The sequence below is a fragment of the Musca domestica genome, unplaced genomic scaffold (genome assembly GCF_030504385.1).
Source record: "Musca domestica strain aabys unplaced genomic scaffold, Musca_domestica.polishedcontigs.V.1.1 83, whole genome shotgun sequence".
Lineage (NCBI taxonomy): Eukaryota > Metazoa > Arthropoda > Insecta > Diptera > Muscidae > Musca > Musca domestica.
The window spans coordinates 1,718,600-1,745,748 of NW_026712415.1; the positions used below are offsets into that span (position 1 = coordinate 1,718,600).

Sequence of the window (27,149 nt, forward strand, 5' to 3'; positions counted from 1 at the left end):
GTAAACAATTCAGCTGGTCACTAATAATGCACCCCTACTCTCTCTCTCTCTCACACACACTTAGTGTGATTCGTTCGGGAGTTCCTAATTTAGCCTCTTTCACGCTGCATTTAGCATGCGTTATTTTATCACGGTCAGCGTTTTTTTGTTGTTTTTTTTTTGTTTTTCGGTGATAACATTTTTCAACTACTGCTACTAATGGCTATTTATGGGTTTGTCTAGATTTTTGACAGTTAAAAAATATTTGAGAGAACTGACATAAAGAAGACCTACCAACCAACAGAAGCAACATAATTTACAAGGACTCACCCTTAACACGTCGATAAGTCATTAGGGGGAACTTGAGCGACAGCGTTTAATTTAATGAATTTGGATAATTGAGAGGTGAATTTTTTTCGGAAGGTAAACATTTTAGGCCATTCTGAACTATACGAATTAAAATTGTTTTCATGACGTTTATATGACTTCGCACAAAAAAAAAAAAAAAAAAAAACAAGTAAAAAAGCTGTAAGTTCGGCCGGGGCAAACTTTGAATACCCTCCACCATTTGGTACAAATTTAACAATTTTCAAAAAAATAAAATCCATTAAAAAATTCTGTTAAAGTCTTAAAAATAACGAATGTAGCCGTATATTAGGCTCTATACGACGACGTGGACCTGCATAGCCAACTTTTGTCACAAGCTATTACAATATTCAAATGCGGAATTTGAAAATCTATTTATAAGCTAAAATCATCAAAATACCGAATATAGGGAGGTACCATGGGGGTTATAAAACGTGGACCTGCACAGACAATTTTCTGTCATAGGCTGTAGTATCCATTACGAACTTCAAATGCGAAATTTGAAGCAATTCCGGTAAATTATGTCGCTAAAATCATCAAAATACCGCATATCGGGAGGACCGTTATTTGGGGGCTATACGAAGACGTGGACCTGCACAGACAATTTTTTGTTTTAGGCTGTAGCATTCAATACGAACTTCAAATACTAAATTTGAAATAGTTCCCGTGAATAATGTCGCTAAAATCATCAAAATACCGAAAAACTTGCGCAACCGTTATATGGGGGCTATACGAAGACGTGGACCTGCACAGACAACTTTCTGTCATAGGCTGTAGTATTCATTACGAACTTCAAATACTAAATTTGAAAGGGTTCCGGTAAATAATGTCTCTAAAATCATCAAAATACCCAATATCGAGAGGTACCATTATATGGAGGCTATACGAAGACGTGGACCTACATGGCATATTTTCTGGTTTATGCTGTAGAACCTATTACGAACTTCAAATACCAAATTTGAAACAATTCCGGTAAATAATGTTGCTAAAATCATCAAAATACCGAATATCGGGGGGTACCGTTATACGGGGGCTATAAGAAGACGTAGACCTACATTGCCAATTTTTTGTCATAGGCTGTAGCTTTCATTACGAACTTCAAATACTGAATTTGAAAGAGTTTCGGTAAATAATTTCTCTAAAATCATCAAAATACACAATATCGGGAGGTACCGTTATATGGGGGCTATACGAAGACGTAGACCTGCATGGCTCATTTTCAGTCTTAGGATGTAGTATCCATTACGAACTTCAAATGCGAAATTTGAAACAATTTCAGTAAATAATGTCGCTAAAATCCTCAAAATACCAAATGTCGAGGGATACCTTTTATATGGGGGCTATACGAAGACGTTGACCTGCACAGACAATTTTCTGTCATTTTGTATAATTGTGTGTACACATTTCCAAAACCACCTCTATATCTCAATTCAGGAAACCAACAGAGACCCCAATATTAAATTTGAGGATTTAAGATATATTCCTTCAACCAATACCCAAAGTAGTACCACTTAGTACTTTTCGAACAAATATAGGAGGCATTTACAGAACCCACCTCTATATCTAAATTCCAGATGCCAACACAGACCCCAATATTCCAGCTCTATTCCTTCACCCAATACTGATTTTAGTACTTTCCCAAATTCCCAAAACCACTTTCATATCGCAATCCCAGATACTAACAAAGACCTCAACATTAATTTTCGGGATTCCTTCACCCACTACCAAATTGAGTACTATTTAGTACTTATAGTACGCATTTCCAAAACCACCTCTATATCTCAATTCCAGATATTAACGGAGACCACACGTATATCAAATTTCAGGAATTCAGCTCTATCCCTTCAGTAAATCCCAATTTAGTACAACTTAGTACTTTTCGTACAATTATAGTACAGCTTACCGAAACCAAATCCATATATCAATTCCAGATACCAACAAAGACCTCAATATCAAATTTGATGGTTCCTGCTCCATCCCTTTACCCACTACCAAATTTAGTACCATTTACTACTTTCGTACAAAATACCATCAATAATCTAAATGTCAAATTTCAGAATTTTATCTCTATCTCTTTGCCCAATACCAAAAATAGTACCTTTCAGTACTTTTCGAACAATTATTATAGTGCATATTTTTTGAAACCATCTCCATATGTGCAGACTACTCGTGAACAGCGATCCTAATATTAAATTTCAGATTTCAAGCACTATCTGCTCACATAATACCAAATTGTACCAAATATTGTACTATTTAGTACTTTTTGTGCACTTGTAGAACCCATTTCCAAAACTACTTCCATATCTCAATTTCAAATATCAATACAGACCTCGATATCAAATTTAAGGATTGCAGCCCCATCCCCTCGTCCACTACCAAATTTAGTACCATTTAGTACTCGTCGTATAAATAAAGGATGCATTTTCAACACCACCTAATCTCAACACAGCTATACATAAACCCTAACCCAAATACCAAATTTCAGATTTCAAGTACTATCTCCTCACCCAATATCAAATTGTACCAAATATAGTACTATTTAGTACTTTTTGAGCACTTGTAGTACCAATTTCCAAACCCACCTCTGTATACCAGCAGAGATCTCAATATCAATTTTCGGGATTCCAGCTCTATCCCTTCACCCACCACCAAATTTGGTACCATTTAGTACTTTTCGTACAATTATATTACAATTATCGTAAAATCGTATCGTAAAAATATCGTACTTATGTCCAGGCTACAAATGAACAGAGACCCCAATGACAAATTTCAGATTTCAAGTACTACCTGTTCGCACAATACCAAATTGCACCAAATATAGTACTATTTAGTACTTTTTGTACACTTGTAGTACACATTTCCTAAAACATGTCTTTGTCGCAAATTTAACACCAAAAGGGACCCCAATACAATATTGCAAAGTTCCAACTACTTCCGTTCACCCTAAACCAAAATGTACCAAATTTAGTATTATATAGTACAGTTCGGACACTTAGTACCCATTTCAAAAAATCGCCTTCAAATATCAAACCTATTTTCCGACCTTGATTCTCATACAAAACTTCAAGTTTTTAGCTCTATCCCTTCATATAACACCAAATGGTACCAGTTTAGGAGTTTAGTACCATTTTAGAACTTTCCATAGCCTTTAAGTTCAAATTTCCAAAAACCCTTTGGTACATATATCTGGCACTACATCATTGACTCTCATTCCAAATTTCACAATTCTAGCTCATTCCGTTTGTCTAAAACGAAGTATTCAATATTTAGTACATTTTAGTACTTTTCGTACCATTTTTTTGTACGAATTTCCAAAAATTAAATCTGGGAGTTGATTCTACATCAGATAGTCTGTCAACTATTTCACTACCCGTTTATATAGATCAAACATTTTTTTCCATCCTCCTACAGTCTCTCTATAGGTCTCCCATATCCCTATATGTCTCCCATGTCCCTATAGGTCCCCTATGGTCTTATCTCCAAAGTTTTTAATATCAAAACTTTTTATTGGTCGTCAAAAAATCCCCCACAAAAACATCAGCCATTCCTGAAATATTTCTCTGCAATTCATTTGACCGAACTTGACCTACAATAACTTGGCCAAACCATTTTGCTTGGTACTCTTTATTGTAGAATATTTTCACCATTTTAGCAGCAACAATAACAACAACAAAAAAGCAACATTAACCGGTCTCAATCGAACGTTTTGTCAACACCAACTGCTCTGCTCTACTATCTCAGGCATAATAGCATTACCACGACCAGCACACCAACAACAATAAACACAACCAGCAATCAGGCCTCACCAAAACCCCCTCCCCCTCTACGAAAGAAAACAAGAACAAGCAACGATCATCATTTAACCGACAACCACTTTAACATTCAGATCATCATTATGACGATGTTGGTTTGCGATCGTCACAAAAGGCAAAGAGAGTAGCACCAGGCTGTGTGGAGGTACACGATCTGAGGTTCCAAAAACAACAACAGGCACAACAACAACAGTACAATGATGCTGAACGACCTTACCAAAAACGTAAGCACATTGGATGGGATAAAGACTGACAGACACGGAGTACGGCCAGCAAAGTCAGTAAGACAAACAGGCAGTCAGTCCGTCATTCAGACGATCGGTCGGTGGCGTGATGGATAGCTGACTGGCAAGATAGCTCGTCGAGATGTAAATACACTCACGCTAACTCTTTTGTGGATACCACAAAACAATAAAAACAAACACAACAGGCAGCAACGTACTCGCGCGATCTTCATACAGCGATATGTATTCATGTGTGTATGGAGTTAACTACCTACCTACCTACCGATCGACCGACCGCCCGATCAATCCATCCATCCTTCCACTTCAATACAAGTTTGTTACGTATACCGTCGGACCATATGTACTACGTCACTACTTATACGCTCGTTAGTAGTTTGTGTGCGATCTCTCATACTTGAAGAGAAAAACACACACACTTACTGAGAGAAAACAAACATTTGGTTCTCTCTCTCTCTCTCTTTGTTTCTTTTTTCCCTCTCTTGGGGGAGTAAAATAGTAGAGAATTGTTGAAGAGCGTGAGATAAATGAATGTTGTTTACTTCTGAGACGAAGGGCTGCCAGCTTGACGACAAACTAAACTGTATGCGACAAATATCTGACCCACAGACATGGATGGACTTTCCTATGGAAACTAAATTGAATAAAAATTGGCAAAATACTGGACCTCTGATAAGGACGACCACTAAATATTTCTGCTCAGGATCGTTTAACTTTTGAGATAAATCACCGATGAGAAGACGGACTGTATCTGTTCATGGGTGAGTAGGTATTTCTGGACAAGAAGGACCAATTCTGATCATAGAGAAGCTGAAGGTCTCCTTCTGCTCATAGACGAGCAGTAGGGCTCCTTCTGCTAATAGATGAGCAGTAGGCCTCCTTCTGCTCATTGATGAACAGTTGGCCTCCTTCTGCTCATTGATGAGCAGTAGGGCTCTTTCTGCTCATATACGAGGAATAGAGGACCCACTTCTCCTCTACGAGATGTAGAGAACCTACTACTCTTCTACGAGGTGTAGAGAACCTACTACTCTTCTACGAGGTGTAGAGACCTACTGCTCCTCTATGAAGAGTAGAGGACCCACTTCTCCTCTACGAGATGTAGAGAACCTACTACTCTTCTACGAGGTGTAGAGAACCTACTACTCTTCTACGAGGTGTAGAGACCTACTGCTCCTCTATGAAGAGTAGAGGACCAACTGGTCCTCTATGAAGAGTAGAGGACCTACTGCTCCTCTGTGGGGGAGTAGAGGACCTACTGCACCTCTGTGGGGGAGTAGAGGACCTACTGCTCCTCTGTGGGGGAGCAGAGGACCTACTGCTCCTCTGTGGGGGAGTAGAGGACCTACTGCTCCTCTGTGGGGGAGTAGAGGACCTACTGCTCCTCTGTGGGGGAGTAGAGAATCTACTGCTCTTCTGTGGGGGAGTAGAGGACCTATTGCTCCTCTATGAGGAGTAGAGGACCTACTGCTCCTCTGTGGGGGAGTAGAGGACCTACTGCTCCTCTATGAGGAGTAGAGGACCTACTGCTCCTCTGTGGGGGAGTAGAGGACCTACTGCTCCTCTGTGGGGGAGTAGAGGACCTACTGCTCCTCTATGAGGAGTAGAGGACCTACTGCTCCTCTATGAGGAGTAGAGGACCTACTGCTCCTCTATGAGGAGTAGAGGACCTACTGCTCCTCTATGAGGAGTAGAGGACCTACTGCTCCTCTATGAGGAGTAGAGGACCTACTGCTCCTCTATGAGGAGTAGAGGACCTACTGCTCCTCTATGAGGAGTAGAGGACCTACTGCTCCTCTATGAGGAGTAGAGGACGTACTGCTCCTCTATGAGGTGTAGAGGACCTACTGCTCCTCTATGAGGAGTAGAGGACCTACTGCTCCTCTATGAGGAGTAGAGGACCTACTGCTCCTCTATGAGGAGTAGAGGACCTACTGCTCCTCTATGAGGATTAGAGGACCTACTGCTCCTCTATGAGGATTAGAGGACCAACTGCTCCTCTATGAGGAGTAGAAGACCTTCTGCTCCTCTATGAGGAGTAGAGGACCTTCTGCTCCACTATGACGAGTAGAGGACCTACTGCTCCTCTATGAGGAGTAGAATACCTTCTGCTCCTCTATGGGGGAGTAGAGGACCTTATGCTCCTCTGTGGGGGAGTAGAGGACCTTCTGCTTCTCTATGGGGAGTACAGGACGAGCAGTAGGGCTTCTTCTGCTCGTAGACGAGCAGTAGACATCCTTCTGCTCATATGTGAGCAGTATGGCTCCTTCTGCTCATAGGTGAGCTGGAGGTCTCCTTCTGCTCAAAGACGAGCTGAAGGTCTCCTTCTGCTCAAAGACGACCTGGATGTTTCCCTTCTTCTGATATAATAAGCTAAAGGTCTCCTGCTCATAGACGAGACTAAAGTTTCCTTCTGTTAAAAGATGAGCTGAAGTTCTACTTCTGCTCCTGGATGCTCTAAAGGTCCCATGTTGCTTCTAGATACACTGAAGGTTGTCTTCTGCTCATAGGGGATCAGTATGTCTCTCACATTCTCATTTCCGTTTCCCTCTTTTTAATAAACCGCCAAGTCATCTGGCAACATTGGTCATAACTCGTTCTATCAGATACATTTGCCGCATACTTACCACATGAGTGCTCGTGTGTGTGTGTATTGCTGCTCAATTGCAGATACTTCAACGTACCTCAAACAATTGTATCTGAGAGTTTGTTTTGTTGTGCGCCATGGACGAATGATCGTCTCCCTCATTGAATGACGGTATTATTGAATATCTCCCTCTCTCACCACGCTCTCTTCGTGTGTGAGATACGTCACAAACATTTTGACTTGAGTTGTATGCTACGAATATTTTCAACTTCAGTTCGTGTTTATGCTTCGTTACTAACGTTACACTGTGCTCGGGTGTATACGTACGTTGTGCGCGCATGCGTTTCTCTATTTGTGTGGCAAATTTCTTTTACGGGAAACTTAATTGAAGTTGTTTACAAATTCTTTCGAAGAAGTGTTGTTTTGAAAAAATAAATAAATTAACTGCAAAGCCTGGAGGCCGAATTGTGTTAAAAAAAAGAATAAAATCTAATTAGAAAAGTTTTCTAAAAATATAAGTCCAACATTTAAAACAAAGCGAAACAAAAAAATTTATGCAAAAATAAAGATTAATGGCCGCTCTAAGCCAAGTTTGAGTGGAGACGACGAAAAAAAAAAAACAAAAAAAAAATAAAACAAAAATTGTGTTCAAACTGCCATGGCGGCTGCTAATATTTTCTGCTCTCTGTAGCAGAGTGTGTGTTAGTGTCTGAAACAAAAAATGCTTATTGAAAATTTCGCCGACTTTTATAAAATCTGGGATTTACTTAATATGTTCGATGCTGTCTCGGCTGTCACCATAGCCCAAAAATCATAAGAGGATTATATTGAAGTTTCGAAAAAGGAAAAACAAAAAATAGCCGAAAATAAAGGTTGGTTGCCTCAAACAATAGCTTAGTTATAGGCCATTTATTATAATTTAGGTGTTACATGGTGTCAGTCAGAAGTTGGCAAAGACTAAGGTTTTCGATACCGGCTTAGTTGCCATTGGAGTTGAAGTTGGAACATTTGTAATGCTTTGCCAATATGGGAATTATGTTGGAATGGTTTTCAAAGCAAAAAAAGCGAAAAATAAAAACATGTTTAAACAGCGAGCTGTAAGTGGGGACCATTTAAGAGGACCCGGAAGTTTTTACACAAACTCCACATGTGAAGATAATAGCTTGTATTTTTTAACTCTGTCAATACATTTTTTGTTTCGTTGTGGGAATTTTTTAATTAGTTTGTTTTCAAAATTAGCGAGCTTGAATAATTTCAGCACAAAATTAATGAGCTGTAAAATTAAGTTGTTTATTTTTAACTTTTTTTGAAAATTTGGAGAAAATATAAATTAAAAAAATGAAAAAAAAAAAAATAATAATTATATAAAAAACAAATACTGATAAAATAATAATATAAAAATTAAAGTGGCAATTATAATAAAATAATAATGTCAATAAGAAAATTAATAATAAACATAAAATAAATAATGCAATTAATTATTGAATAATAAAATAAAAAAAAATATTAAAATTAAATAATAAAATAATAATTGAAAAACAAGTAAAAAAACATTAAGTTCGGCCGGGCCAAACTTTTAATACCCTCCACCCTAGGGTAAAAGAACATTAGAAGAAATGTGGCAAAAAACATTAAAATGCCGAATATCGGGAGGTACCGTTATATAGGGGCTACACCAACACGTGCACCTATAATTACAATGTTTCGCCACACGAACTAGGACCCATTATGACCCACAAATACCAACTTTTACACAAATCAGTGAAAAAATGTGGCATAAATCATCAAAATACCGAATATCGGGAGGTACCGTTATATGGGGACTATACCAGAACGTGGACCTATACATGCAATGTTTTGCCACACGCTCAGGGACCCGTTGTGACCTACAAATACCAATTTTCATACAAATCCGTGAAAAAATGTGGCATAAATCATCAAAATACCGAATATCGGTAGGTACCGTTATATGGGGGCTATACCAAAACGTGGACCTATACATGCAATGTTTTGCCACACGCTCAGGGACCCGTCATGACCTACAAATACCAATTTTCAGATAAATCCGTGAAAAAATGTGGCATAAATCATCAAAATACCGAATATCGGGAGGTACCGTTATATGGGGACTATACCAGAACGTGGACCGATATATCTCATTTTCAATACCAACCATCCTAGGGACAATACACACACTTGTGCCAAATTTCAAAGGTCTACGTCAAATAATGTGGGCTCTATCGTGATTTCAACAGACAGACAGACAGACAGACGGACAGACAGACAGACAGACAGACGGACAGACAGACGGACATCGCTAAATCGTCTTAGAATTTTATGCTGATTATGAATATATATACTTTATGGGGTCTACGACGAATATTTAGAGGTGTTACAAACGGAATGACAAAGTTAATATACCCTCCTACCCATGGTGGAGGGTATAATAATAATAAAAATAATAATAATAATAAAAATAATAATAATAATAAAAAAATAATTATATAAAAATATATTTTTTTTTCAAAATTTGCAACATGGATAAACCTTGTAAAAAATGCTTAAATATAAAAAAATCACCGATTTATTATATATGGATCGGTCCGGAATCTAGTTTTTATAAAAATGTATAAAAGCGTTTTTTATGATTTTTTTCTTGGCCTCTCAGCATAAGATTGAGAAAAATGCCAAGTATCCCAATCCATTTTGCCATTCAATGTCATTTGGAAAATGTGAAAATAGGCGTGAGGTACCAGATATAGCGGACCGTAGAATTCAATTTAATACTTCATCAAATACAGATAAAAATATTGGTATAGGCAAAATTTGAAGGAAATCGAATATTTATATCCAATTTTATGCGACATCATAAATTCCGATAAATTACATATTAATATCAGAGATCTGATTAAAAGAAATATTTAGACACAGCAGATTGTAAAGAATTGCGAAATTGTTTCGCAAGTTATTACAAATATAAGTACTGAAAATTGTGACCCTTTGTGGTTGAGGTACCAGATATCTACCATCCCTATGTGTCGACGGAAATATTGAGATGTACCAAGTCTGAATGAAATCGGAAATTAATTTCGAGTTTTATGAGCTTCATTAATATTCGAAATTGTGTCCCTTTGTGAGGGAGGTACCAGAAGGGGTGGACCGTCTTCTTCCACCAGAAATTAGGTTAATAAAAAATATTATGCTGTGTGTAATATGAAGAGAACAGGATGCTTATTTCGAATTTTATGATCGTTTTATTTATTCAAAGCTTTTAACTTTTGTGTGGGAGGCACCAGAACCACCTTCACACCAGACTGTGGGTTAACAAAAAAAAATTGTGATTTGTGCAATTTTAAGACAATCGGACTCTTAAATTGAATTTTATAAGAGTTACAATTATTCAAAAGTTTGATCCTTTTTAGGATTTGCAAAGTTGCAGCAAAATCGGATTATCCTTTCTCTTTCTGTGCAGTAAATTATTTTATTTGAAAATGTTGACATTTTGTATGGGAGGTACCAAAAGGAGTGAACCTCAATTGTCCACCTCGGAACTCGATATAAGTTTGATAAAAATATTAAGATGTACCAAGTTTGAATCAAATCAGGTACACCCTTTGAGAGTTATCGTGCGCACCAGCCAGCCAGACAGATAGACGGACGGACATCGCTAGATCGACTCCAAATGTCCTGAAACAGATTTGGTCCAAAGAGAACCAGGGTTTAAAACCATTATTTCGTTGAGGCACGTTTTGGCCCTATCAAATGATATATACCCTCTCTAGCCATATGGCTGAGGATATAAAAAAACAGTAAAGGAAGACCAAAGTCGGGCTAAGCCGACTTTATGATACCCTGCACCACATTGCATATATAGTAGAGCTAAATACCGATATGAGGGAGTAAAATACTAAATCGAATGAAACATATATATGGGACCTATAGCAATATCTTAACCGATTTTCACCAAATTTGATACAATTTCTTGCAGATTATTATTAAGTTTATATATAGGTATAGGAGCTGTATATCTCAATGGATTTCCATCAAATATTACACACTATTTTCTAGGCTCAAATTGGTTTTATGTGCCAAACTTCATCCATTGGTGCACAATAAAAGGCAAATCGGTCGAAGATATATAGGGGAGCTATATCTATGTTTTGGCCGATTATCTCCAATTTCAATAGGGTTCGCCCTTGTGCTAAACAAACGATTAGTGCAAAATATCATCTGGATCGTCTAATAAATGCGAACTGTACTTTGTTTACAAATTTACATGGACAGACGGACGAACATGCATAAATCGACTCAGAATGAGATTTTAGGCAGATCATCAAAAAGAACCATGGGTCCAACTCGTTTCCTTCTCTATGTTACAAACAAATGCACAAAGACATAATACCCTGACCACTGTGTGGTGTAGGGTATAATATAGATTTTTATTATGACTAGCATTGACGAGTTCGGTCCACACATGTAACGACACCTCTCTAATTATGGCATTTTAAAGGTTTCTGCCAAAATTTCCAACCGAATCAGCTGTAATTTCATTTAAAAGGTTATTTGTGTTGCTGAACCGTCAAAATGTACTTAACATTGATTCAATATTGGATATAAAAACCATATAAGTGGACTTCCCAACTGAAAGTATTTGAAGGCTGGACTTCCCAACTGAAAGTATTTCCTAAGCAAATTTGTCAAATTAATATGGGCACACTATTTTGCATAGTTGTAACTATTTATTTTTATATTACGAAAGTCTACGCCCAACCAATTTTTGTTTATTTTGACATTTTCGAATAACATGGGATAGGAATTAACCCTCAGAAAAATTAAAAATCTATCTAAGTTTTTATGTAAGTCCTAGTAGCTTTCTCCACCCCCCGAAGTGAGTGGTATTTCAAGATTTATTTTATGCAATATCTAACCGATTTTTATACCCTCCACCTTAGAAAGGAGGGTATATTAACTTTGTCATTCCGTTTGTAACATCCTTAAATATTCGTCTTAGACCCCATAAAGTATATATATATATATATGTTCATAATCAGCATAAAATTCTAAGTCGATTTAACGATGTCCATCTGTCTGTCTGTCCGTCTGTCTGTCTATTGAAATCACGATACAGCCCACATTATTTGACGTAGAGCGCCAAAATTTAGCAGAGCTATTTGCATTGTGTCTAGGAAGGTTGGTATTGAAAATGAGATATATCGGTCCACGTTCTGGTATAATCCCCATATAACGGTACCTCCCGACATTCGGTTTTTTGATGATTTATGCCACATTTTTTTACGGATTTGTCTTAAAATTGGTATTTGTAGGTCAAAACGGGTCCCTGAGCGTGTGGCAAAACATTGCATGTATAGGTCCACGTTGTGGTAAAGCCCCCATATAAAAGTACCTCCCGATATTCGGTATTTTAGTTTTTTTTTGCCACATTTTTTCACGGATTTGTCTAAAAATTGGTATTTGTGGGTCATAATGGTTTCCAGCTCCGGTGGCGAAACATTGCATGTATGGGTCCATGGTATAGCCCCCATTTAACGGTACCTCCCGATATTCGGTAATTTGATGATTTTTGCAACATTTTTTCACGGATTTGTCTGAAAATTGATATTTGTTGGTCATAATGGGTTCCAGCTCCGGCGGCGAAACATTGCATGTATGGGTCCATGATTTGGTATAGCCCCCATAAAACGGTACCTCCCGATATTCGGTATTTTGATGGTTTTTGCCACATTTTTTCTCTGATTTGTCTAAAAATTGGTATTTGTAGGTCATAATGGGTCCTAATTCGTGTGGCGAAACATTGTAATTATAGGTCCACGTTTTGGTGTAGCCCCCATATAACGGTACCTCCCGATATTCGGCATTTTAATGGTTTTTGCCACATTTCTTCTAATGTTTCTTTTACCCTAAGGTAGAGGGTATTAAAAGCTTGGCCCGGCCGAAGTTAATGTTTTTTTACTTGTTGTTATATTCCTATATTTTCGGTTGTCATTGGATGGGAGTTAGCTCTTAGGATTTTTTTTTTAAATTTACTAGAAGGCCTATGCCATAATATCCAACCGATTTTTGTTTTATCGACCTTAGATGTTTTTTTTATTAACAATAAAGAACAATGTAGGTTCTCGATCTAAAGAGCACTTATAAGTGTTTTTTCTCTATAAAAGATCTGTGGAAGGTCCTGTAGAAGTCTGTACAATACTTATTGAAACTGCAAATAAGTATTACTCGTACAGGGAGAGACGAACCCTTCCCTCTTCTCTCCGTTCTCCCACTGACCTATAAATGACATTCCTTATCGCTTGACTCTTTTCAACAAATTACCAAATTTTATTTCATATATGAAAAATAAAAAACTATTTGTTTCAATAATAATAAATTTAGATTGCACAACTTCCTTAAATTAATAACGAAAAAATTATTGAAAAAAAAAAAAACAAAATCGATATCAAATTTTAACAATACAACCATTAAACTTCCAAGCATTACAGCACCCCCGTAATGCAACTCTTGGTTTAGAGTTTTTAGATTTTTTTCCTTCAATTTTACACTCCCATTTCCTCGAAATTTACAAAAACAGCCACAGCCATAAACTACCTAATTATTTCAAACAAGCCCTCATCGCTCATCAAATATCAGACAAACTCACACATAAATAATTTTTTTTATTGACACGTAAACGTAAATTATTCTGAAATTAATAAAAAAAACAAAAATCGATGAGGTAATTTCGATGGCATTTAAAATTTCATGGAGAACGCACTGCAGGTGCATTGAATAAATGATTGAGATTTTCAAAAAGAAAAAAAGTAATAATCATTTAACACTCATATCATTTTGATAACCAAAAAAAAAGAATGTCTTTATTTAATTAAGATTGGTAATAAAAATCGAGAATAGAATTGCATTGAAAAAAAAATGAATAAAACAAACACAGGTGGGGATTCTAAGAAATTGAGATGTAATTTTGAAATATTAATTAAAAATTAATAAAAACTTTGAATAATAAAATTTAATAAAAAATCGAATATTTGTTTTGAACATAAAACCAAAGCAACACAACCACACGTGCATTGCATTTTGATGATGAGAGAATTTTTTTTCTCGATATCTAGAATTTTGGAATTTTTGAAGCTCAATAAATTAAAAATATCAATTTTTATACCCTAGACCACATAGTGGTCAGGGTATTCTGTCTTTGTACATTTCTTTGTAACATGGAGAAGGAAGCGAGATAGACCCATAGTTACTTTTGAGGATCTTCACAAACATCACTTTCTGAGTCGATTTATGCATGTCAGTCCGTCTGCAAGCCTATCCGTCTGTCCATGTATTCTTGTAAAGAATGTGCAGGTCGAATTTATTATCCGAAAGAGATGAAATTTTCCAAGCAATATTTGTGTGGCCCAAGGACGAACGCCTTTTGAAATTGCTGAGAATCGGTTCAAATTTAGATATACCTCCCATTAATATCTTCAACCGATTTCGGGTTAATTGTGCACTAAATGGCCAATATCAGTCCAAATGACCTGAATTTTGGTACATCTGACCAAATTTATTTTATAAGCAAGTACATCAAACTTGGTGATAATCGGTTCAGATAGAGCTATAGCTCCCATATAAATGTTTCATAAATGTTTAAGTCCCTCATATTTGTAATATGCACCCCCCCCCCCCCCCCAGATATCAGATACAGCCCAAAAATAACTCTGTCAAATTTTATCAAGGTCGGTTCAGATTTGGAAAATTGGTTCAGATATAGCTATAGTTCCCATACATATATCTTCAACCGATTTCGGGTTAATTGTTTTCCAAATTGCCAATATCAGTCCAAATAATCTGAATTTTGGTACATCCGACCGAATTAAGTCTAAAAGGAAGTCCACCAAATTTGATGAAAATTGGTTCAGACATAGCTATATCTCTCATATATATGTTTCATCCGATTTGGGGAAAAATACCCCAAATATCTTATAGCGATCGGAAATACCTTTGCCAAGTTTTATAGAGTTCGGCTAATATTAAGATATAACTCCCATACATATCCTTAATCCGATTTCAGGTTTATTGTGCCATTATTTGGCTAATATCCGTTCAATTGGAGTGAATTTCGGGAAATACGTTTTCATTTGGCAGAAATCGGCTCCGACATATATTTCCTTAATTTAATCCTTCTCGAAGTGATATGAGGCACTCTATAGCAATGTTATTTGGTATAAAAGATTAAAATGCCTGCGTGAAAATCGATTCTCCTACATTAGTTCCCTCTGAAACCAAATTATAACTTCTCTAAAGCCAAATGTTCTTAGGTGGTAGGACCTACCTCAAATAAATTCTTGTGTTACGGGAGCTCTACTAAATATGCATAGTGGTGTAGGGCGCATTCGGTGTCATATAGTCCGGTCCCGCCCGACTTTTGACTTTTCCTTACTGGTTTTCTTCTTTGATATGATAGAATTATGTTTCTACGCTAACTAGAATTTTTGAAAATTATTATTTCATTAGCTCTTCAACACCTTAGCTCACCATTCATAACAAAAGTATCTCATTTCTATCTTTTCTCCATTTAGACTCATAATTTCCCAACACCACTTCATTACCTAAATTGTTTATCTTTTCCATCATTTCCCAATCTCTTTGCTTTTACAAAACTTGAAACTCTTTTCTCATTACTGGAGTCTAAATGTCTGCCGTCGTTTTTTTGCTGCAGCTTATCTTCAGCTTTTTTGCAAATTAATAATACAAAAAAATATAATAAAAAAATAGTTGGCAAAAAAACAGCAGCTTTTGAATTGTTCATTTGAGAGTTCTTGTTAACAGCAAATAATAGGTTTTTCCTGGAAAGCACACACAAATGTTGTTAATGGGTTGTTGAACACACATCGCAACAATGGCAACACCAACAACACACAACAACAGATCAGTAAAACAAAATCTATGCGAAAATTCTAGTTTAAATACGTGACTATAACAGTTAAATAGATGGATTTGCTGGCTAAATTGTTAACGAGATGGATATTAGGGTGTAATGAAAAAATGTTAAATTTTTATACATAAAATACCAACTGAGATCTATATAAAGTTACCTCTCACCAAAGGTAATCTATATAGAGTTATATCTAGAGCAAGACCATATAGGTCCCTATGCAGGTCTTCTTAACCTCTTTTTCCATTGATGGTTTTTTATGTATGGAATAACAATAGTTCCTTTCTAACACCAATTTAAACATCATGTTAGAGTCATATGTAAAGTGAGATTTTCACATATATTTATACTTATTGGAGTATACTTTCAGGCGCTTCCAGTATGTGCTATGTGGACTTGAAGCTTTGGCAGACCCAGAAAATGTCTATAAAAATTCTCTTTTGTTAGAAGTTTCAAATGAAATCCGAAATACAAACTTAAAAGTTTTGAGCAACCTTATCGCTGGGGATAATTGCTTTTTATACCCTCCACCTCGAAAAGGAGGGTATATTAAGTTAGTCACTCCGTTTGTAACATCACTAAAATTCGTCGTAGACCCCATAAAGCATATATATTCATGATAAGCATAAAATTCTAAGCTTATTTAACGATGCCTCTCTGTCTGATACAGCCCACATTATTTGACGTAGAGCTTCAAATTTGGCAGAACAATTCGTATTATATCTAGGATGTATGGTATTGAAAGTGAGATATATCGGTCCACATTTTGGTATAGGCGCCATATGACGGTACCTCCCGATATTCGGTATCTTGATGATTTTTGCCACATTTGTGCACAGATTTGTCGAAAAAAGGGTATTTGTAGGTCATATTTGCTTCTAGCTCCGGTGGCGAAACATTGTATGTATAGATCTTGTTTTTGTATAGCCCCCATATAACGGCACCCCCGCGATATTCGGTATTTTGATCATTTTTACCACATTTTTTTAGGGATTTGTCTAAAAATTGATATTTGTAGTTCGTATTGGCTTCTAGGTCCGGTGGCGAAACATTGTATGTATAGGTCCCATTTTTGTATAGCCCCCATATTCGATATTTTGATGATTTTCGCCACATTTGTGCACGGATTTGTCGAAAAAATGGTATTTGTAGTTCGCAATGGGTTCTAGCTCTGGTGACGAAACATTGTATTTATAAATCCACGTTTTTGTATAGCCCCCCTATAACGGCACCTCCCGATATTCGGTATTTTGATGATTTTCACCACATTTGTTCACAGATTTGTCGGAAAAAATGATATTTGTAGGTCATAATTGGTTCTAGCTCCGGTGGCGAAACATTGTATGTTTAGGTCCGGTTTTTGTATAGCCCTCTTATAACGGCAACCCCCGATGTTCGGTATTTTGATGATTTTCGACACATTTTTTACGGATTTGTCTAAAAATTGGTATCTGTAGTTCGTAATGGGTTCCAGGGTTCGGCAGAACATTGTATGTATAGCTTCACATTTTTTTATAGCCTCCATTTAACAGTACCTCCCGATATTTGGTATTTTGATGATTTTTGCCATATTCTTTTCTCGGATTTGTGCAAAAATTGGTATTTGTAGTTCGTAATGGGTTCTAGCTTGGGTGGCAAACATTGTATGTATAGGTCCATATTTTTTGTATGGCCTTCATATAACAGTAACTTCTGATATTCGGTATTTCGATGACATGTCTAAAATTTTATGTTTGTGGGTCATACTGGTTCTAGCTCCGGTGGCGGAACATTGTATGTATAGGTCCACGTTTTTGTATAGCCCCCATATAACAATACCTCCCGATATTCGGTATTGTTATGATTTTCGCCACATTTTTTCACGGAAATATTGGTATTTGTAGTTCACAATGGGTTCTAGCTCCGGCGGCAGAACATTGAATATTTAGGTCGACGTTTTCCTATAGCGCACATATAACGATACACACCTGCGGATTTTATTTCAACAGACGAATTGAGGAGTCTATATTCATAGACGAGCTGAACTGAGGGAATTTATTTCGATAGACTAGCTGAGGGACTCTATATTCTACAGTATATATTTTCCTATAGATGAGCTAAGGTAGTCTATATTGCTAAGGAGGAGCTCAGGGAATCTATATTTCTATAGACGAGCTAGAGGGAGTCTATATAGTTATAGACGACCTGAGGGAGTCTATAGGCCTGTGGACGAGCCAGAGGAGCCCAGGAAGTCTGTATTCCTATAGACGAGCTCGAGGGAGTCTGTATTCCCATAGAGAAGCTGATAGAGTCTATATTCCCATAGACGAGCTGAGGGAGTTTATATTCCTGCAGACGAGCTAGAGGGAGTCTATATTCCTGTAGACGAGCTAGAGGGAGTCTATATCCCCATAGACGAGCTGAGGGAGTCTATATTCCCATAGACGAGCTGACGGAACATATATTTCCATAGACGAGCTAGACGCAGTCTATATCTCCATAGACTAGCTTAGGTAGTCTGTATTTCCATAAACGAGCCAGAGGGGATCAATGTTTCCATAAACGAGCTTGAGGGAGTCTATATATCCATAGAGGAGCTGAGGGAGTCTACATTCCCATAGACGAGCTGAGGGAGTCTATATTCATATAGACGAGCTGAGAGGTTCATATTCCAATAGACGAGCTGAGCGAGTCTATATCCCCATAGACGAGCTAAGGTAATCAGTATTCCCATAGACGAGCTGAGGGAGTCTATATTCCCATAGATGGGCTAAGGGAGTCTATATTCCCATAAACGAGCTGGAGGCAACCTATATTTTCATAGACGAGCTAGAAGCAGCCTATGTCTACATAGACGAGCTTAGGGAGTCTATATTTCCATAAACGAGCTAGAGGGAATCTATATTCCTATTGACGTGCTGGGGATTCTATATTTCCATAAACAAGCTGAAGCCCGACAGGCCAGAGAGAGAGAGTCTATTTTCAATATCGCAGGCTATTTATAAATTTAAGAGTCTTTACAAGCAAACCTCCGAAAAACTTGTTCGAATTTGTACAACGAGTGAAAATCACTCGAATTCGAGCGGAAGGGCTCCGGTGTGCTTGAAAAAAAAAATCGAGCAAACTTAATGTTTCGATGTCGCTCGAGTAGGAACGAACATGTTTTACTCATTTTTGAGTGGCAGCAAAATTCGTTCGAAATCGAGCAGATTCTACTCTTATCGAGTACTCTTTTAGTTTCTGCCATACCGTTGTGGTATTTATTTGTATGCGTATTTTTTCTGTAAACTCCTCCCCTCTCCAAAATTTTCACTTTTTTACACTTGCTCTATTTTGAGAGTTTCCACTCCAACTCTTATTTTTCAAACAGTAGTGACTCGGAAGTGCTTCCACATAACCATATCAAAGAGTGCAGAGTACATTTCGCTCACTAGTAAAAATTAGCAAATCTGTGCTCTAATTATATTTTTTTTCAAAAAGCTATAATTTTTGAAGTTCATATTAATTTTTATTAATTATTGCCTAAGAAAATGTTCTGTACATTAATCTTAATTAAACGGCTTTAATTACAATATTTATTTACTTAAAGAAATAGCACTTAGCTAATATTTATTTTTTCTATTTTAATTTTAATTTCAATTTTTGTTTTTTTTTTTTCTTCCATTTCAGCATGATAAGAACAATACAACACCTGCCGTCGATGTTTAAACGAATAAATCCCAACAAAATGCTATTACAATATCTGACATTAATAATTACGGTGGCGTGTTGGGTGTACCAACCGACCGGGGCGGTTTTGAGAAATCCAAATACAAAAACTAGAGCAGATTATGACAACATAGAAAATGATTCGCGATACATATCATATCAAGGTAAGAACAATTATAAAAAAACGACGACGAAGAAACAAAAAAAAATAGACAACAAACATATTTTTTTATTTACCAAACAATCAGAAAAGCCCCCTAACAATTATTATATTATCAATAAACACCCCAAAATGTGGATTGCCTAACAAATAAACACTGCATAGATATGGGTATGGTAACGGGTGTTTGGAGAAGATTGGGGTGTAGGGGGAGAGTTTATTTGTTTCGCAATCCAAGAAAAAACAAGTAAAGACGCTGTAAGTTCGGGTCCGGGTCGAACTTTGAATACCCTCCACCATTTGGAACGAATTTGGCAATTTTCAAAAAAAAAATAAAATAAAATCCATTAAAAATTCTGTTAAAATCTTAAAAATACCGAATTTAGCCGTATATTAGGGTCTAAACGACGACAACGTGGACCTGCACAGATAATTTTCTGTCATAGACTTTAGTATCCATTACGAACTTCAAATACCAAATTTGAAACAATTCCGGTAAATAATATCGCTAAAATCATCAAAATACCGAATATCAGGAGGTACCGTTATATGGGGGCTATACGAAGACGTTGACCTACATAGCCCATTTTCTGTCTTATGCTGTAGTATCCATTACGAACTTCGAACAACAAATTTGAAACAATTCCGGTAAATAATGTCGCTAAAATCATTGAAATACCAAATATCGGGAGGTACCGTTATATGGGGGCTATACGAGACGTGTACCTATCATACCCATTTTTTTGTCTTATGCTGTAGTATTCATTACCAACTTCAAATCCTAAATTTGAAATATTTCCGGTAAATAATGTCGCTAAAATCATCAAAATACCGAATATCGGGAGGTACCATTATATGGGGGCTATACGAAGACGTGGACCTACATGGCCTATTTTGTCTTAGGATGTAGTATCCATTACGAACTTTAAGTATTAATTTTGAAACAATTCCGATAAATAACGTCGCAAAAATCATCAAAATACCGAATATCGGGAGGTACCGTTATATGGGGGCTATACGAAGCAGTGGACCTGCACGGACAATTTTCTGTTTTATGCTGTAGTATCCATTACGAACTTTGAATAACAAATTTGAAACAATTCCGGTAAATAATGTCCCTAAAATCATCAAAATAACGAATATCGGGAGGTACCGTTATAGGGGGGGCTATACCAAAACGTGGACCTACATACACATTTGAGTAAAATTTTAACTACCTACTTAATTTCGTTCCGATGCTAGAGTGTTTTCCACAGACGGATGGACATCGCTAAATCGACATAGAATTTTATGCTGATCAAGAATATATATACTTTGTGGGGTCTAAAATGTATATTTCGAGGTGTTACAAATGGAATGATAAACTTAATATACCCTCCATACTATGGTGGAGGGTATAAAAATCGCAAATTATTACAACCACCCTGCCTTTACTGTATGAGGATGGGCCCAGCATGAACGTACAAATGTTTTCAAACTTTTCATTACAAAAATGTACTTGAACTTTGTGGAGAGTGTTAGCAGCCCCCGCTTATGCTCCCCCCGCCTTCCACATCGGAATATGGGGTGCCAAATGAATGATAATTTTTCAACGTCAAACAACTTAGACATCACGATCCATCTTCATTGCCTAACAAGTCTCCGACAAGATCATGATGATGATCATCATCTTCAGATCTGATCATTGCTCAATCTTCTCTTCTTCTTTAATTCTGTTGGGTTTGCACAAAAAAAAAAAAAAACAAATATTCTCTGATTAATTTAAATTTATTATTGTTTATTGTAATATAAACTAAATAAACATGAAAAAAATCCACGTTTGTTTTCGCTGATAACGCAGCGTCTAGTTCCAAAGCATCCCAGCCATGATTGGGCTCTGGTACAGCTGCTGCCGCTGATAACGCACAATTCTTTGCGGCAATAATGCGGAAGATTGCTTTGTTTTATGATTCTTAAGAATGATTGAAAGTAAGTGTAAAGTACATGTGTACACACTCAATGTGTGCGTGCGTCCGTGTGTGTGTTCCATCACACAACAAAAAAAATGTGTTAATTGACAATCTTAAAAAAAAAAACAACAATAAACATTTTTGTACAATTGAGGCAAGAGACAACAACAAGATAAGAATCAAGTGAAGACAACAAAAAAACTGAAATAGTTACGATGATTTGAAATAGAGCTAAACGCTTGTGCCAAATGACACGTACACAGAGAATAACTGTCACAAATTAAATTCATTATGGCACGAGCGAAAATTTTTCTTTGGACCGTAGAAGATTTTAAGGGCAAGGATGGCCACAGAGACGAAAAGAAGACCAGAGGGGCTATAAGGCCCCAGGCATATAGGAAGAGAATGCTTGGAATTCTGCTCTGTCCAACTAAAGGCCTAAAAGCTGCACAAAAAAGCTATAGCTCAGGGAGGCTTTTTTAAGCAGCTAAAGCGAAAATTTTTCTTTGGATCATTAGGGGTTTCAAGGGCGAGGGAGGCCAAAAAGGCAAGATGAAGAGCAGAGGGGTTACATAGACAAGCTTAAAGGTCCGAGAGGATGCATAGGCAAAACTAAAGCTAGGAATTTCTGTACTCTCCAACTATAGGCCTAAAAGCTCCACAAAAAAGCTAAGGCTCAGGGAAGCTATTAAAAGCAGCTAAAGCTCAGGTGGCTATTCGAACCGGCTAAAACGAATAATTTCCTATGGATTATTAAAGCTATTAAGGACGAGGGTGGCCACAGAGATGAGACGAAAGCCAGAGGGGTTACATACACAAGCTTAAGGGCCCGAGAGGAGATTTAGGCAAACCAGAACCTAGGAATTCTCTTCTCTAAAGGCCCAAAAGCTCAACAGAAAAAGCTAAAGCTTAGTGAGGCTATTTTAAACAATTAAAGCGAACATTTTCCTTTCGATCATTAACAGTTTTAAGGACGAGGAAAAGCTGAAGGCTGAATAAAGACCGAAGAGTTTGTATAGGCAAACTGAAAGCTGGGAATTCCATACTGTCTAACTAAGAGAGTAAAAGCTCCACAAAAAGGCTAAAGCTCGGGGAGGCTATTTCAAGCAATTAAAGCGAAAATTTTTTCTTTGGATCAATAAAGGTTTTAGGAGCGAGGGAGGCCACAGAGGCAAGACGAATCCCAGAGGGGTAACATATATAAGCTAAAAGGACTGAAAGAATACATAGGCAAATTGAAAGCTAGGAATTCTGTTTTCAACAACTAAAGGATTAAAAGCTCCACAAAAAAGCTAAAGCTCAGGAATGCTATTTTAAGCAACTAAAACAAAAATTTTCCTTTGGATAATTTTTAGGGCGAAGGAGGCCATACAGGCGAGATGAAGGTCGGAGGGGACACCTTAGACAATCCGAAGCCTGAATAAAGCCCGAGAGGATGTATAGTCAAACAGAAAGCTAGGAATTCGATACTGTCTAACTAAAGGCCTAAAAGCTCCACAAAAAAAAACGTTAAAGCTCAGGGACGCAATTTAAAACAGCTAAAGTTTACATGGGATATTTTGAGGAGCTAAAGACTAGGCAAACCATATTAGGAACTAAGGGTCAGAGAGTCAATAAAGTCTGTGTATGGCAAAATTGAGGACCAGGAAGGTTAAACAAATGAACTGAAAGCCTCGGAGGCTATTTGGTTCAGATAACGGCGGAAGCTACATAAAACAATTAAAATACATGTAGCCAATATAAATCTGATAAAGCCCAGATCGGCCACATATAGGCATTTATGGCTACCGAGACTCTAAAGCGAATTGCGAAGTCCAGATGTAGATTTTTTGGAATATAGGTGTTCTATTATGGCTATGGATGGATGATACCATTCATTTTGTTTCCCCGCCGTTAAGGTAATGGGCAGGAAAGCTTTGTATGCCATATCTTAAGAGAGGGGAACTCATATGGCCTAGCTGAAGGCTAGGGAAGCCATAAATTCTAACTGAAGGCCCGGAAGATTATACGAACTAACTGAAGACCAAAAAGCTAAATGGATCACTTCAAGCCTAGTGAAGCTCAAGGACCAATTAAAGACTACGGAGGCTAAATTTACGAAACCATGGCAAGGAAAGCTATATAGACAAACTTTAAGTTCGGGAGGGGAAAGAAGCTCTATGGTCTACCTGAAGAATAAAAGTCTCAATGGCAAGCTAGCGGCTACGAAAGCTTTATGTGTTATAACTAAACAGAAGAGAAGCCATGTGACCTAGCTAATGGCTACGGATGCTATAGGGACTAACTAATGACCAACGAAGCAAAACGGATCATTTCAAGTCCAGAAAAGTTTCAGAGACCAACTACAGACTACGGAGACAAAATTGATGAAACCCAAGCAAGGGAAGCTATATTGAAAAACATAAAGCTCAGGAGGCCGTGTGGACATGTTGTAGGTCACATAGGCTTTGTAGGGCAGCTGGAGGCCAGAGATGATGTATAGATTGTCTGACAGGAAGTGAAGCTATATAGACAAACTTAAAGCTCGGAAGACATTGTGAATATGCTGAAGGCCACAGTAGCTTTGTAGATCTGCTGAAAGCCAAGGAATGATGTATAGACTGCCTGAAAGTAAGGGAAGCTGTAGATAGGTTGTATAGCCTATATAGACGAGTTTAAGGCAATGGAAACAAAATATAAATGGTAATGTTCATAGGTCAAATGGATGGAGTTCAGGGAGGCTAGGGGGATAAATAGATGAACTGAAAACAAGGGGAGGCATAATAGAGGAAATAAAGGTTGCAAAAGACTGCAAAGGAATGCAAAGTTTTTAAAAGCGAGGAGGCTATATTGACTATCTAGATGCCTGAGAGGCTGTGTAAAGCATTTGGCGGCCAAGGAGTATGTATATACGAACCATCTGGGGTTAATAAACTAGTTAAGCCTAAGGGGAAGATATGTAATATAACTAAATTCCCCATAGGCTATATAGATGGGCTGAAGGTTAGGTAGGTCTTAGGGTCCAGGCATTGGCCAGAGATTCTAAAAAAATCAACTGAAGACCAAGTAGACTAAATAGGCCTGGGGGTCTATATGGACTAGCTAAAGGCCAGAAAGGCTTAAGGAAGAAGGTGAAGGCCAGAAAGGCTTTATTGACTCATTACAGGTCATAGAGGTCTAAGTCAAATAAGTTTTATAGATAAACCCAAGGCCATGATGACCACAGAGTCATGAGGACTATACAGACAAACCGAAGGTGTGGTGGATCGTATAAACCCGAACATTGAGGCTCTATTTCGAAAGCTTCGCTTCTCCGTTGTGAGTTTTCCTATAGACGAATTGATCTAATCGGATTCCGTTCTCTTCTATCTATTAACGAACAGTAGATTTAACCACAAAATCTGCATAAACGAGGTAAAAGGGCCAGTCATCCTCCATGGACAACCTGAAAGGGCCATGAGGCCACATATCATTTTATCCAGTCTGTACTCTTTATTTCTTTCTTTCATTTATGTATTTAATTTTTTTTTTCATTTTTCTTTCTCCATTCACATGATACGAGCGTGAATCAATATTTTGCTTACTTCAGCATATTTTCGGACGTTCATTGCCGAGTCAGTGCAGTTTATCAGAAGTTTTGAAATTCTAGACTTTATGTAGTCTGTTTCATACAGAGTCTTATCATTTACTTGGGGACACATGAAAGGGATCCCTTGTTGTCTGGGCAAAATTGCAAACATTGCATTTTTTTTTTTTTTGGACAGGCTATTGAATATTGCATATTGTTGTTATAATTCAAGAATGTTTTGATTCAATATTTATTTTTAAAATTCCCGTTTTTGTTTTACAACCCATGGACCAATAACAATAAAGGGGGTTCAAAAAGTGCCACAAATCAGATACTCTCACTCTCTCTTTCTCTCTCCCTCCCTCTCTCTTTATGAGCAAATCGGTAAAGATTTTATGATTTTTTATGAGCAATCGGTAAAGATTGATTCCAACAACCCATGGCCAAATCACAATAAAAGGGGGTTTTTAAAGAAGTGCCACCATGACCAGACATTCTCACGCTTTCTTTCTCTCTCTCCCTCTCTCTTTCTCTCTCTCCCTCTCTCTTTCTCTCTCTCTCTTTATGAGCAAATCGCCGAAGATTGATGAAAAATTACAAAATCCTCGAAAACATTTTTTTTTCTAAATGGCCCTCATTTTTATTACTTTCCTCATTAGTTAATTTCATAGAACGACCATTCTCCTAATTGTTTATGCAAATTGAACCCTTAGAATGGAAATTTTAACCCTTAAATCACAATTCCCTAACAATCAAAGACCGAAACACACACACCCGAAATCCACAGGAGGCAATGGGACAAACCGCCTACATCGTAGACATCTAAATTTTGTAATCTCTGCCTTGAATGTGTCAGCAAATTGTAAAAGATTGTCCCGCATGATAGCGGCAGTCTCCGCCGCCTACACCCCATCGAGATTTTGTGACAAACTAACAAGAACTAAATTATTGTTTTCCAACTGTGATACGATATTGGAAAGAGGTACACCAAGGGGTTACCCTCTAATCAGTGTTGAATGACAAATTACACTTATCACGGCCCTGGCAGGCAAATAAGATATGAGATGTGTGGTTAGAGATGTCATGTGACATCTTGATAACGAAGGATGGTGGGTAGGGGTAGGAGGGGAGCTGTAAATGGACATTATTTATTAATGCTTCATGGAAATTGGATATTTCATTGGATTCTAGATAAATAAAATAATATGTGATTAAATATTGATTTAAATGGGAGATTTTGTGAATGGGCCTCTTTATTGAGAAACCGCAGGGATTCTTGGTGAAAGGCCACAAGAAATTCATTAGGGACTACCAGGAGGTAATTTTATTGGGCGTCAAACAGGGTGTGTTTACCGGCTACAACAAGACAGCTTTAAAATACAAAAGATGGCCACAGGAGGGACTTAATCAAATGAAATGTGAAATAGTGTAGCGTATGCACACCATACGATTATAGAGAGACATTCATTGCACAGTAGTCCGGGCAGTTCAGATCGTCTGTAGGAAGAGACTCTCATTCTGACCCACGTAATTGCAGTACTCTACTGACTTGGACTAGTCCAGCTCGCATATGGAGGGACTCACATTGACCCGAATCGACTTTTCAGTATATAGGCTCATAAGTTCGGCAAACTTTTTTATGGATAACATGACATCTCTTGTCTTTCACGGGCCTACACCAATTCAGAGCATCTCTTATCTACAGGTAGCCTATACATTTTTTTAACTTCAACTCAACTACAGAACTTTTCTGGTCTTTAACAAGTCTATATTACCTCCCTGATCAGCTTCTGAGCCATACGACAGCTCTAAACAGCCACTTTGGCCTTAACCCAGTCTATATAATCTCTATAGCCCCCAGTTGGTCTATAATCTTCCTTGACAT

At 37.4% G+C, this 27,149-nt stretch overlaps 1 protein-coding gene across 1 annotated transcript in view; it reads left to right on the plus strand.

Moving 5' to 3' along the window:
- Positions 1 to 7,260: 7,260 nt before the first annotated feature.
- Positions 7,261 to 27,149, plus strand: part of LOC131806681 (semaphorin-5A-like) — a 63,966-nt gene continuing 44,077 nt past the window's right edge. Inside the window, exons 1-2 of the mRNA XM_059131222.1 lie at positions 7,261 to 7,858; positions 19,570 to 19,772. Of these exons, the coding sequence (XP_058987205.1) occupies positions 19,571 to 19,772 (202 nt within the window). The 5' untranslated portion in view covers positions 7,261 to 7,858; position 19,570. The remainder of the gene's footprint in view (positions 7,859 to 19,569; positions 19,773 to 27,149) is intronic.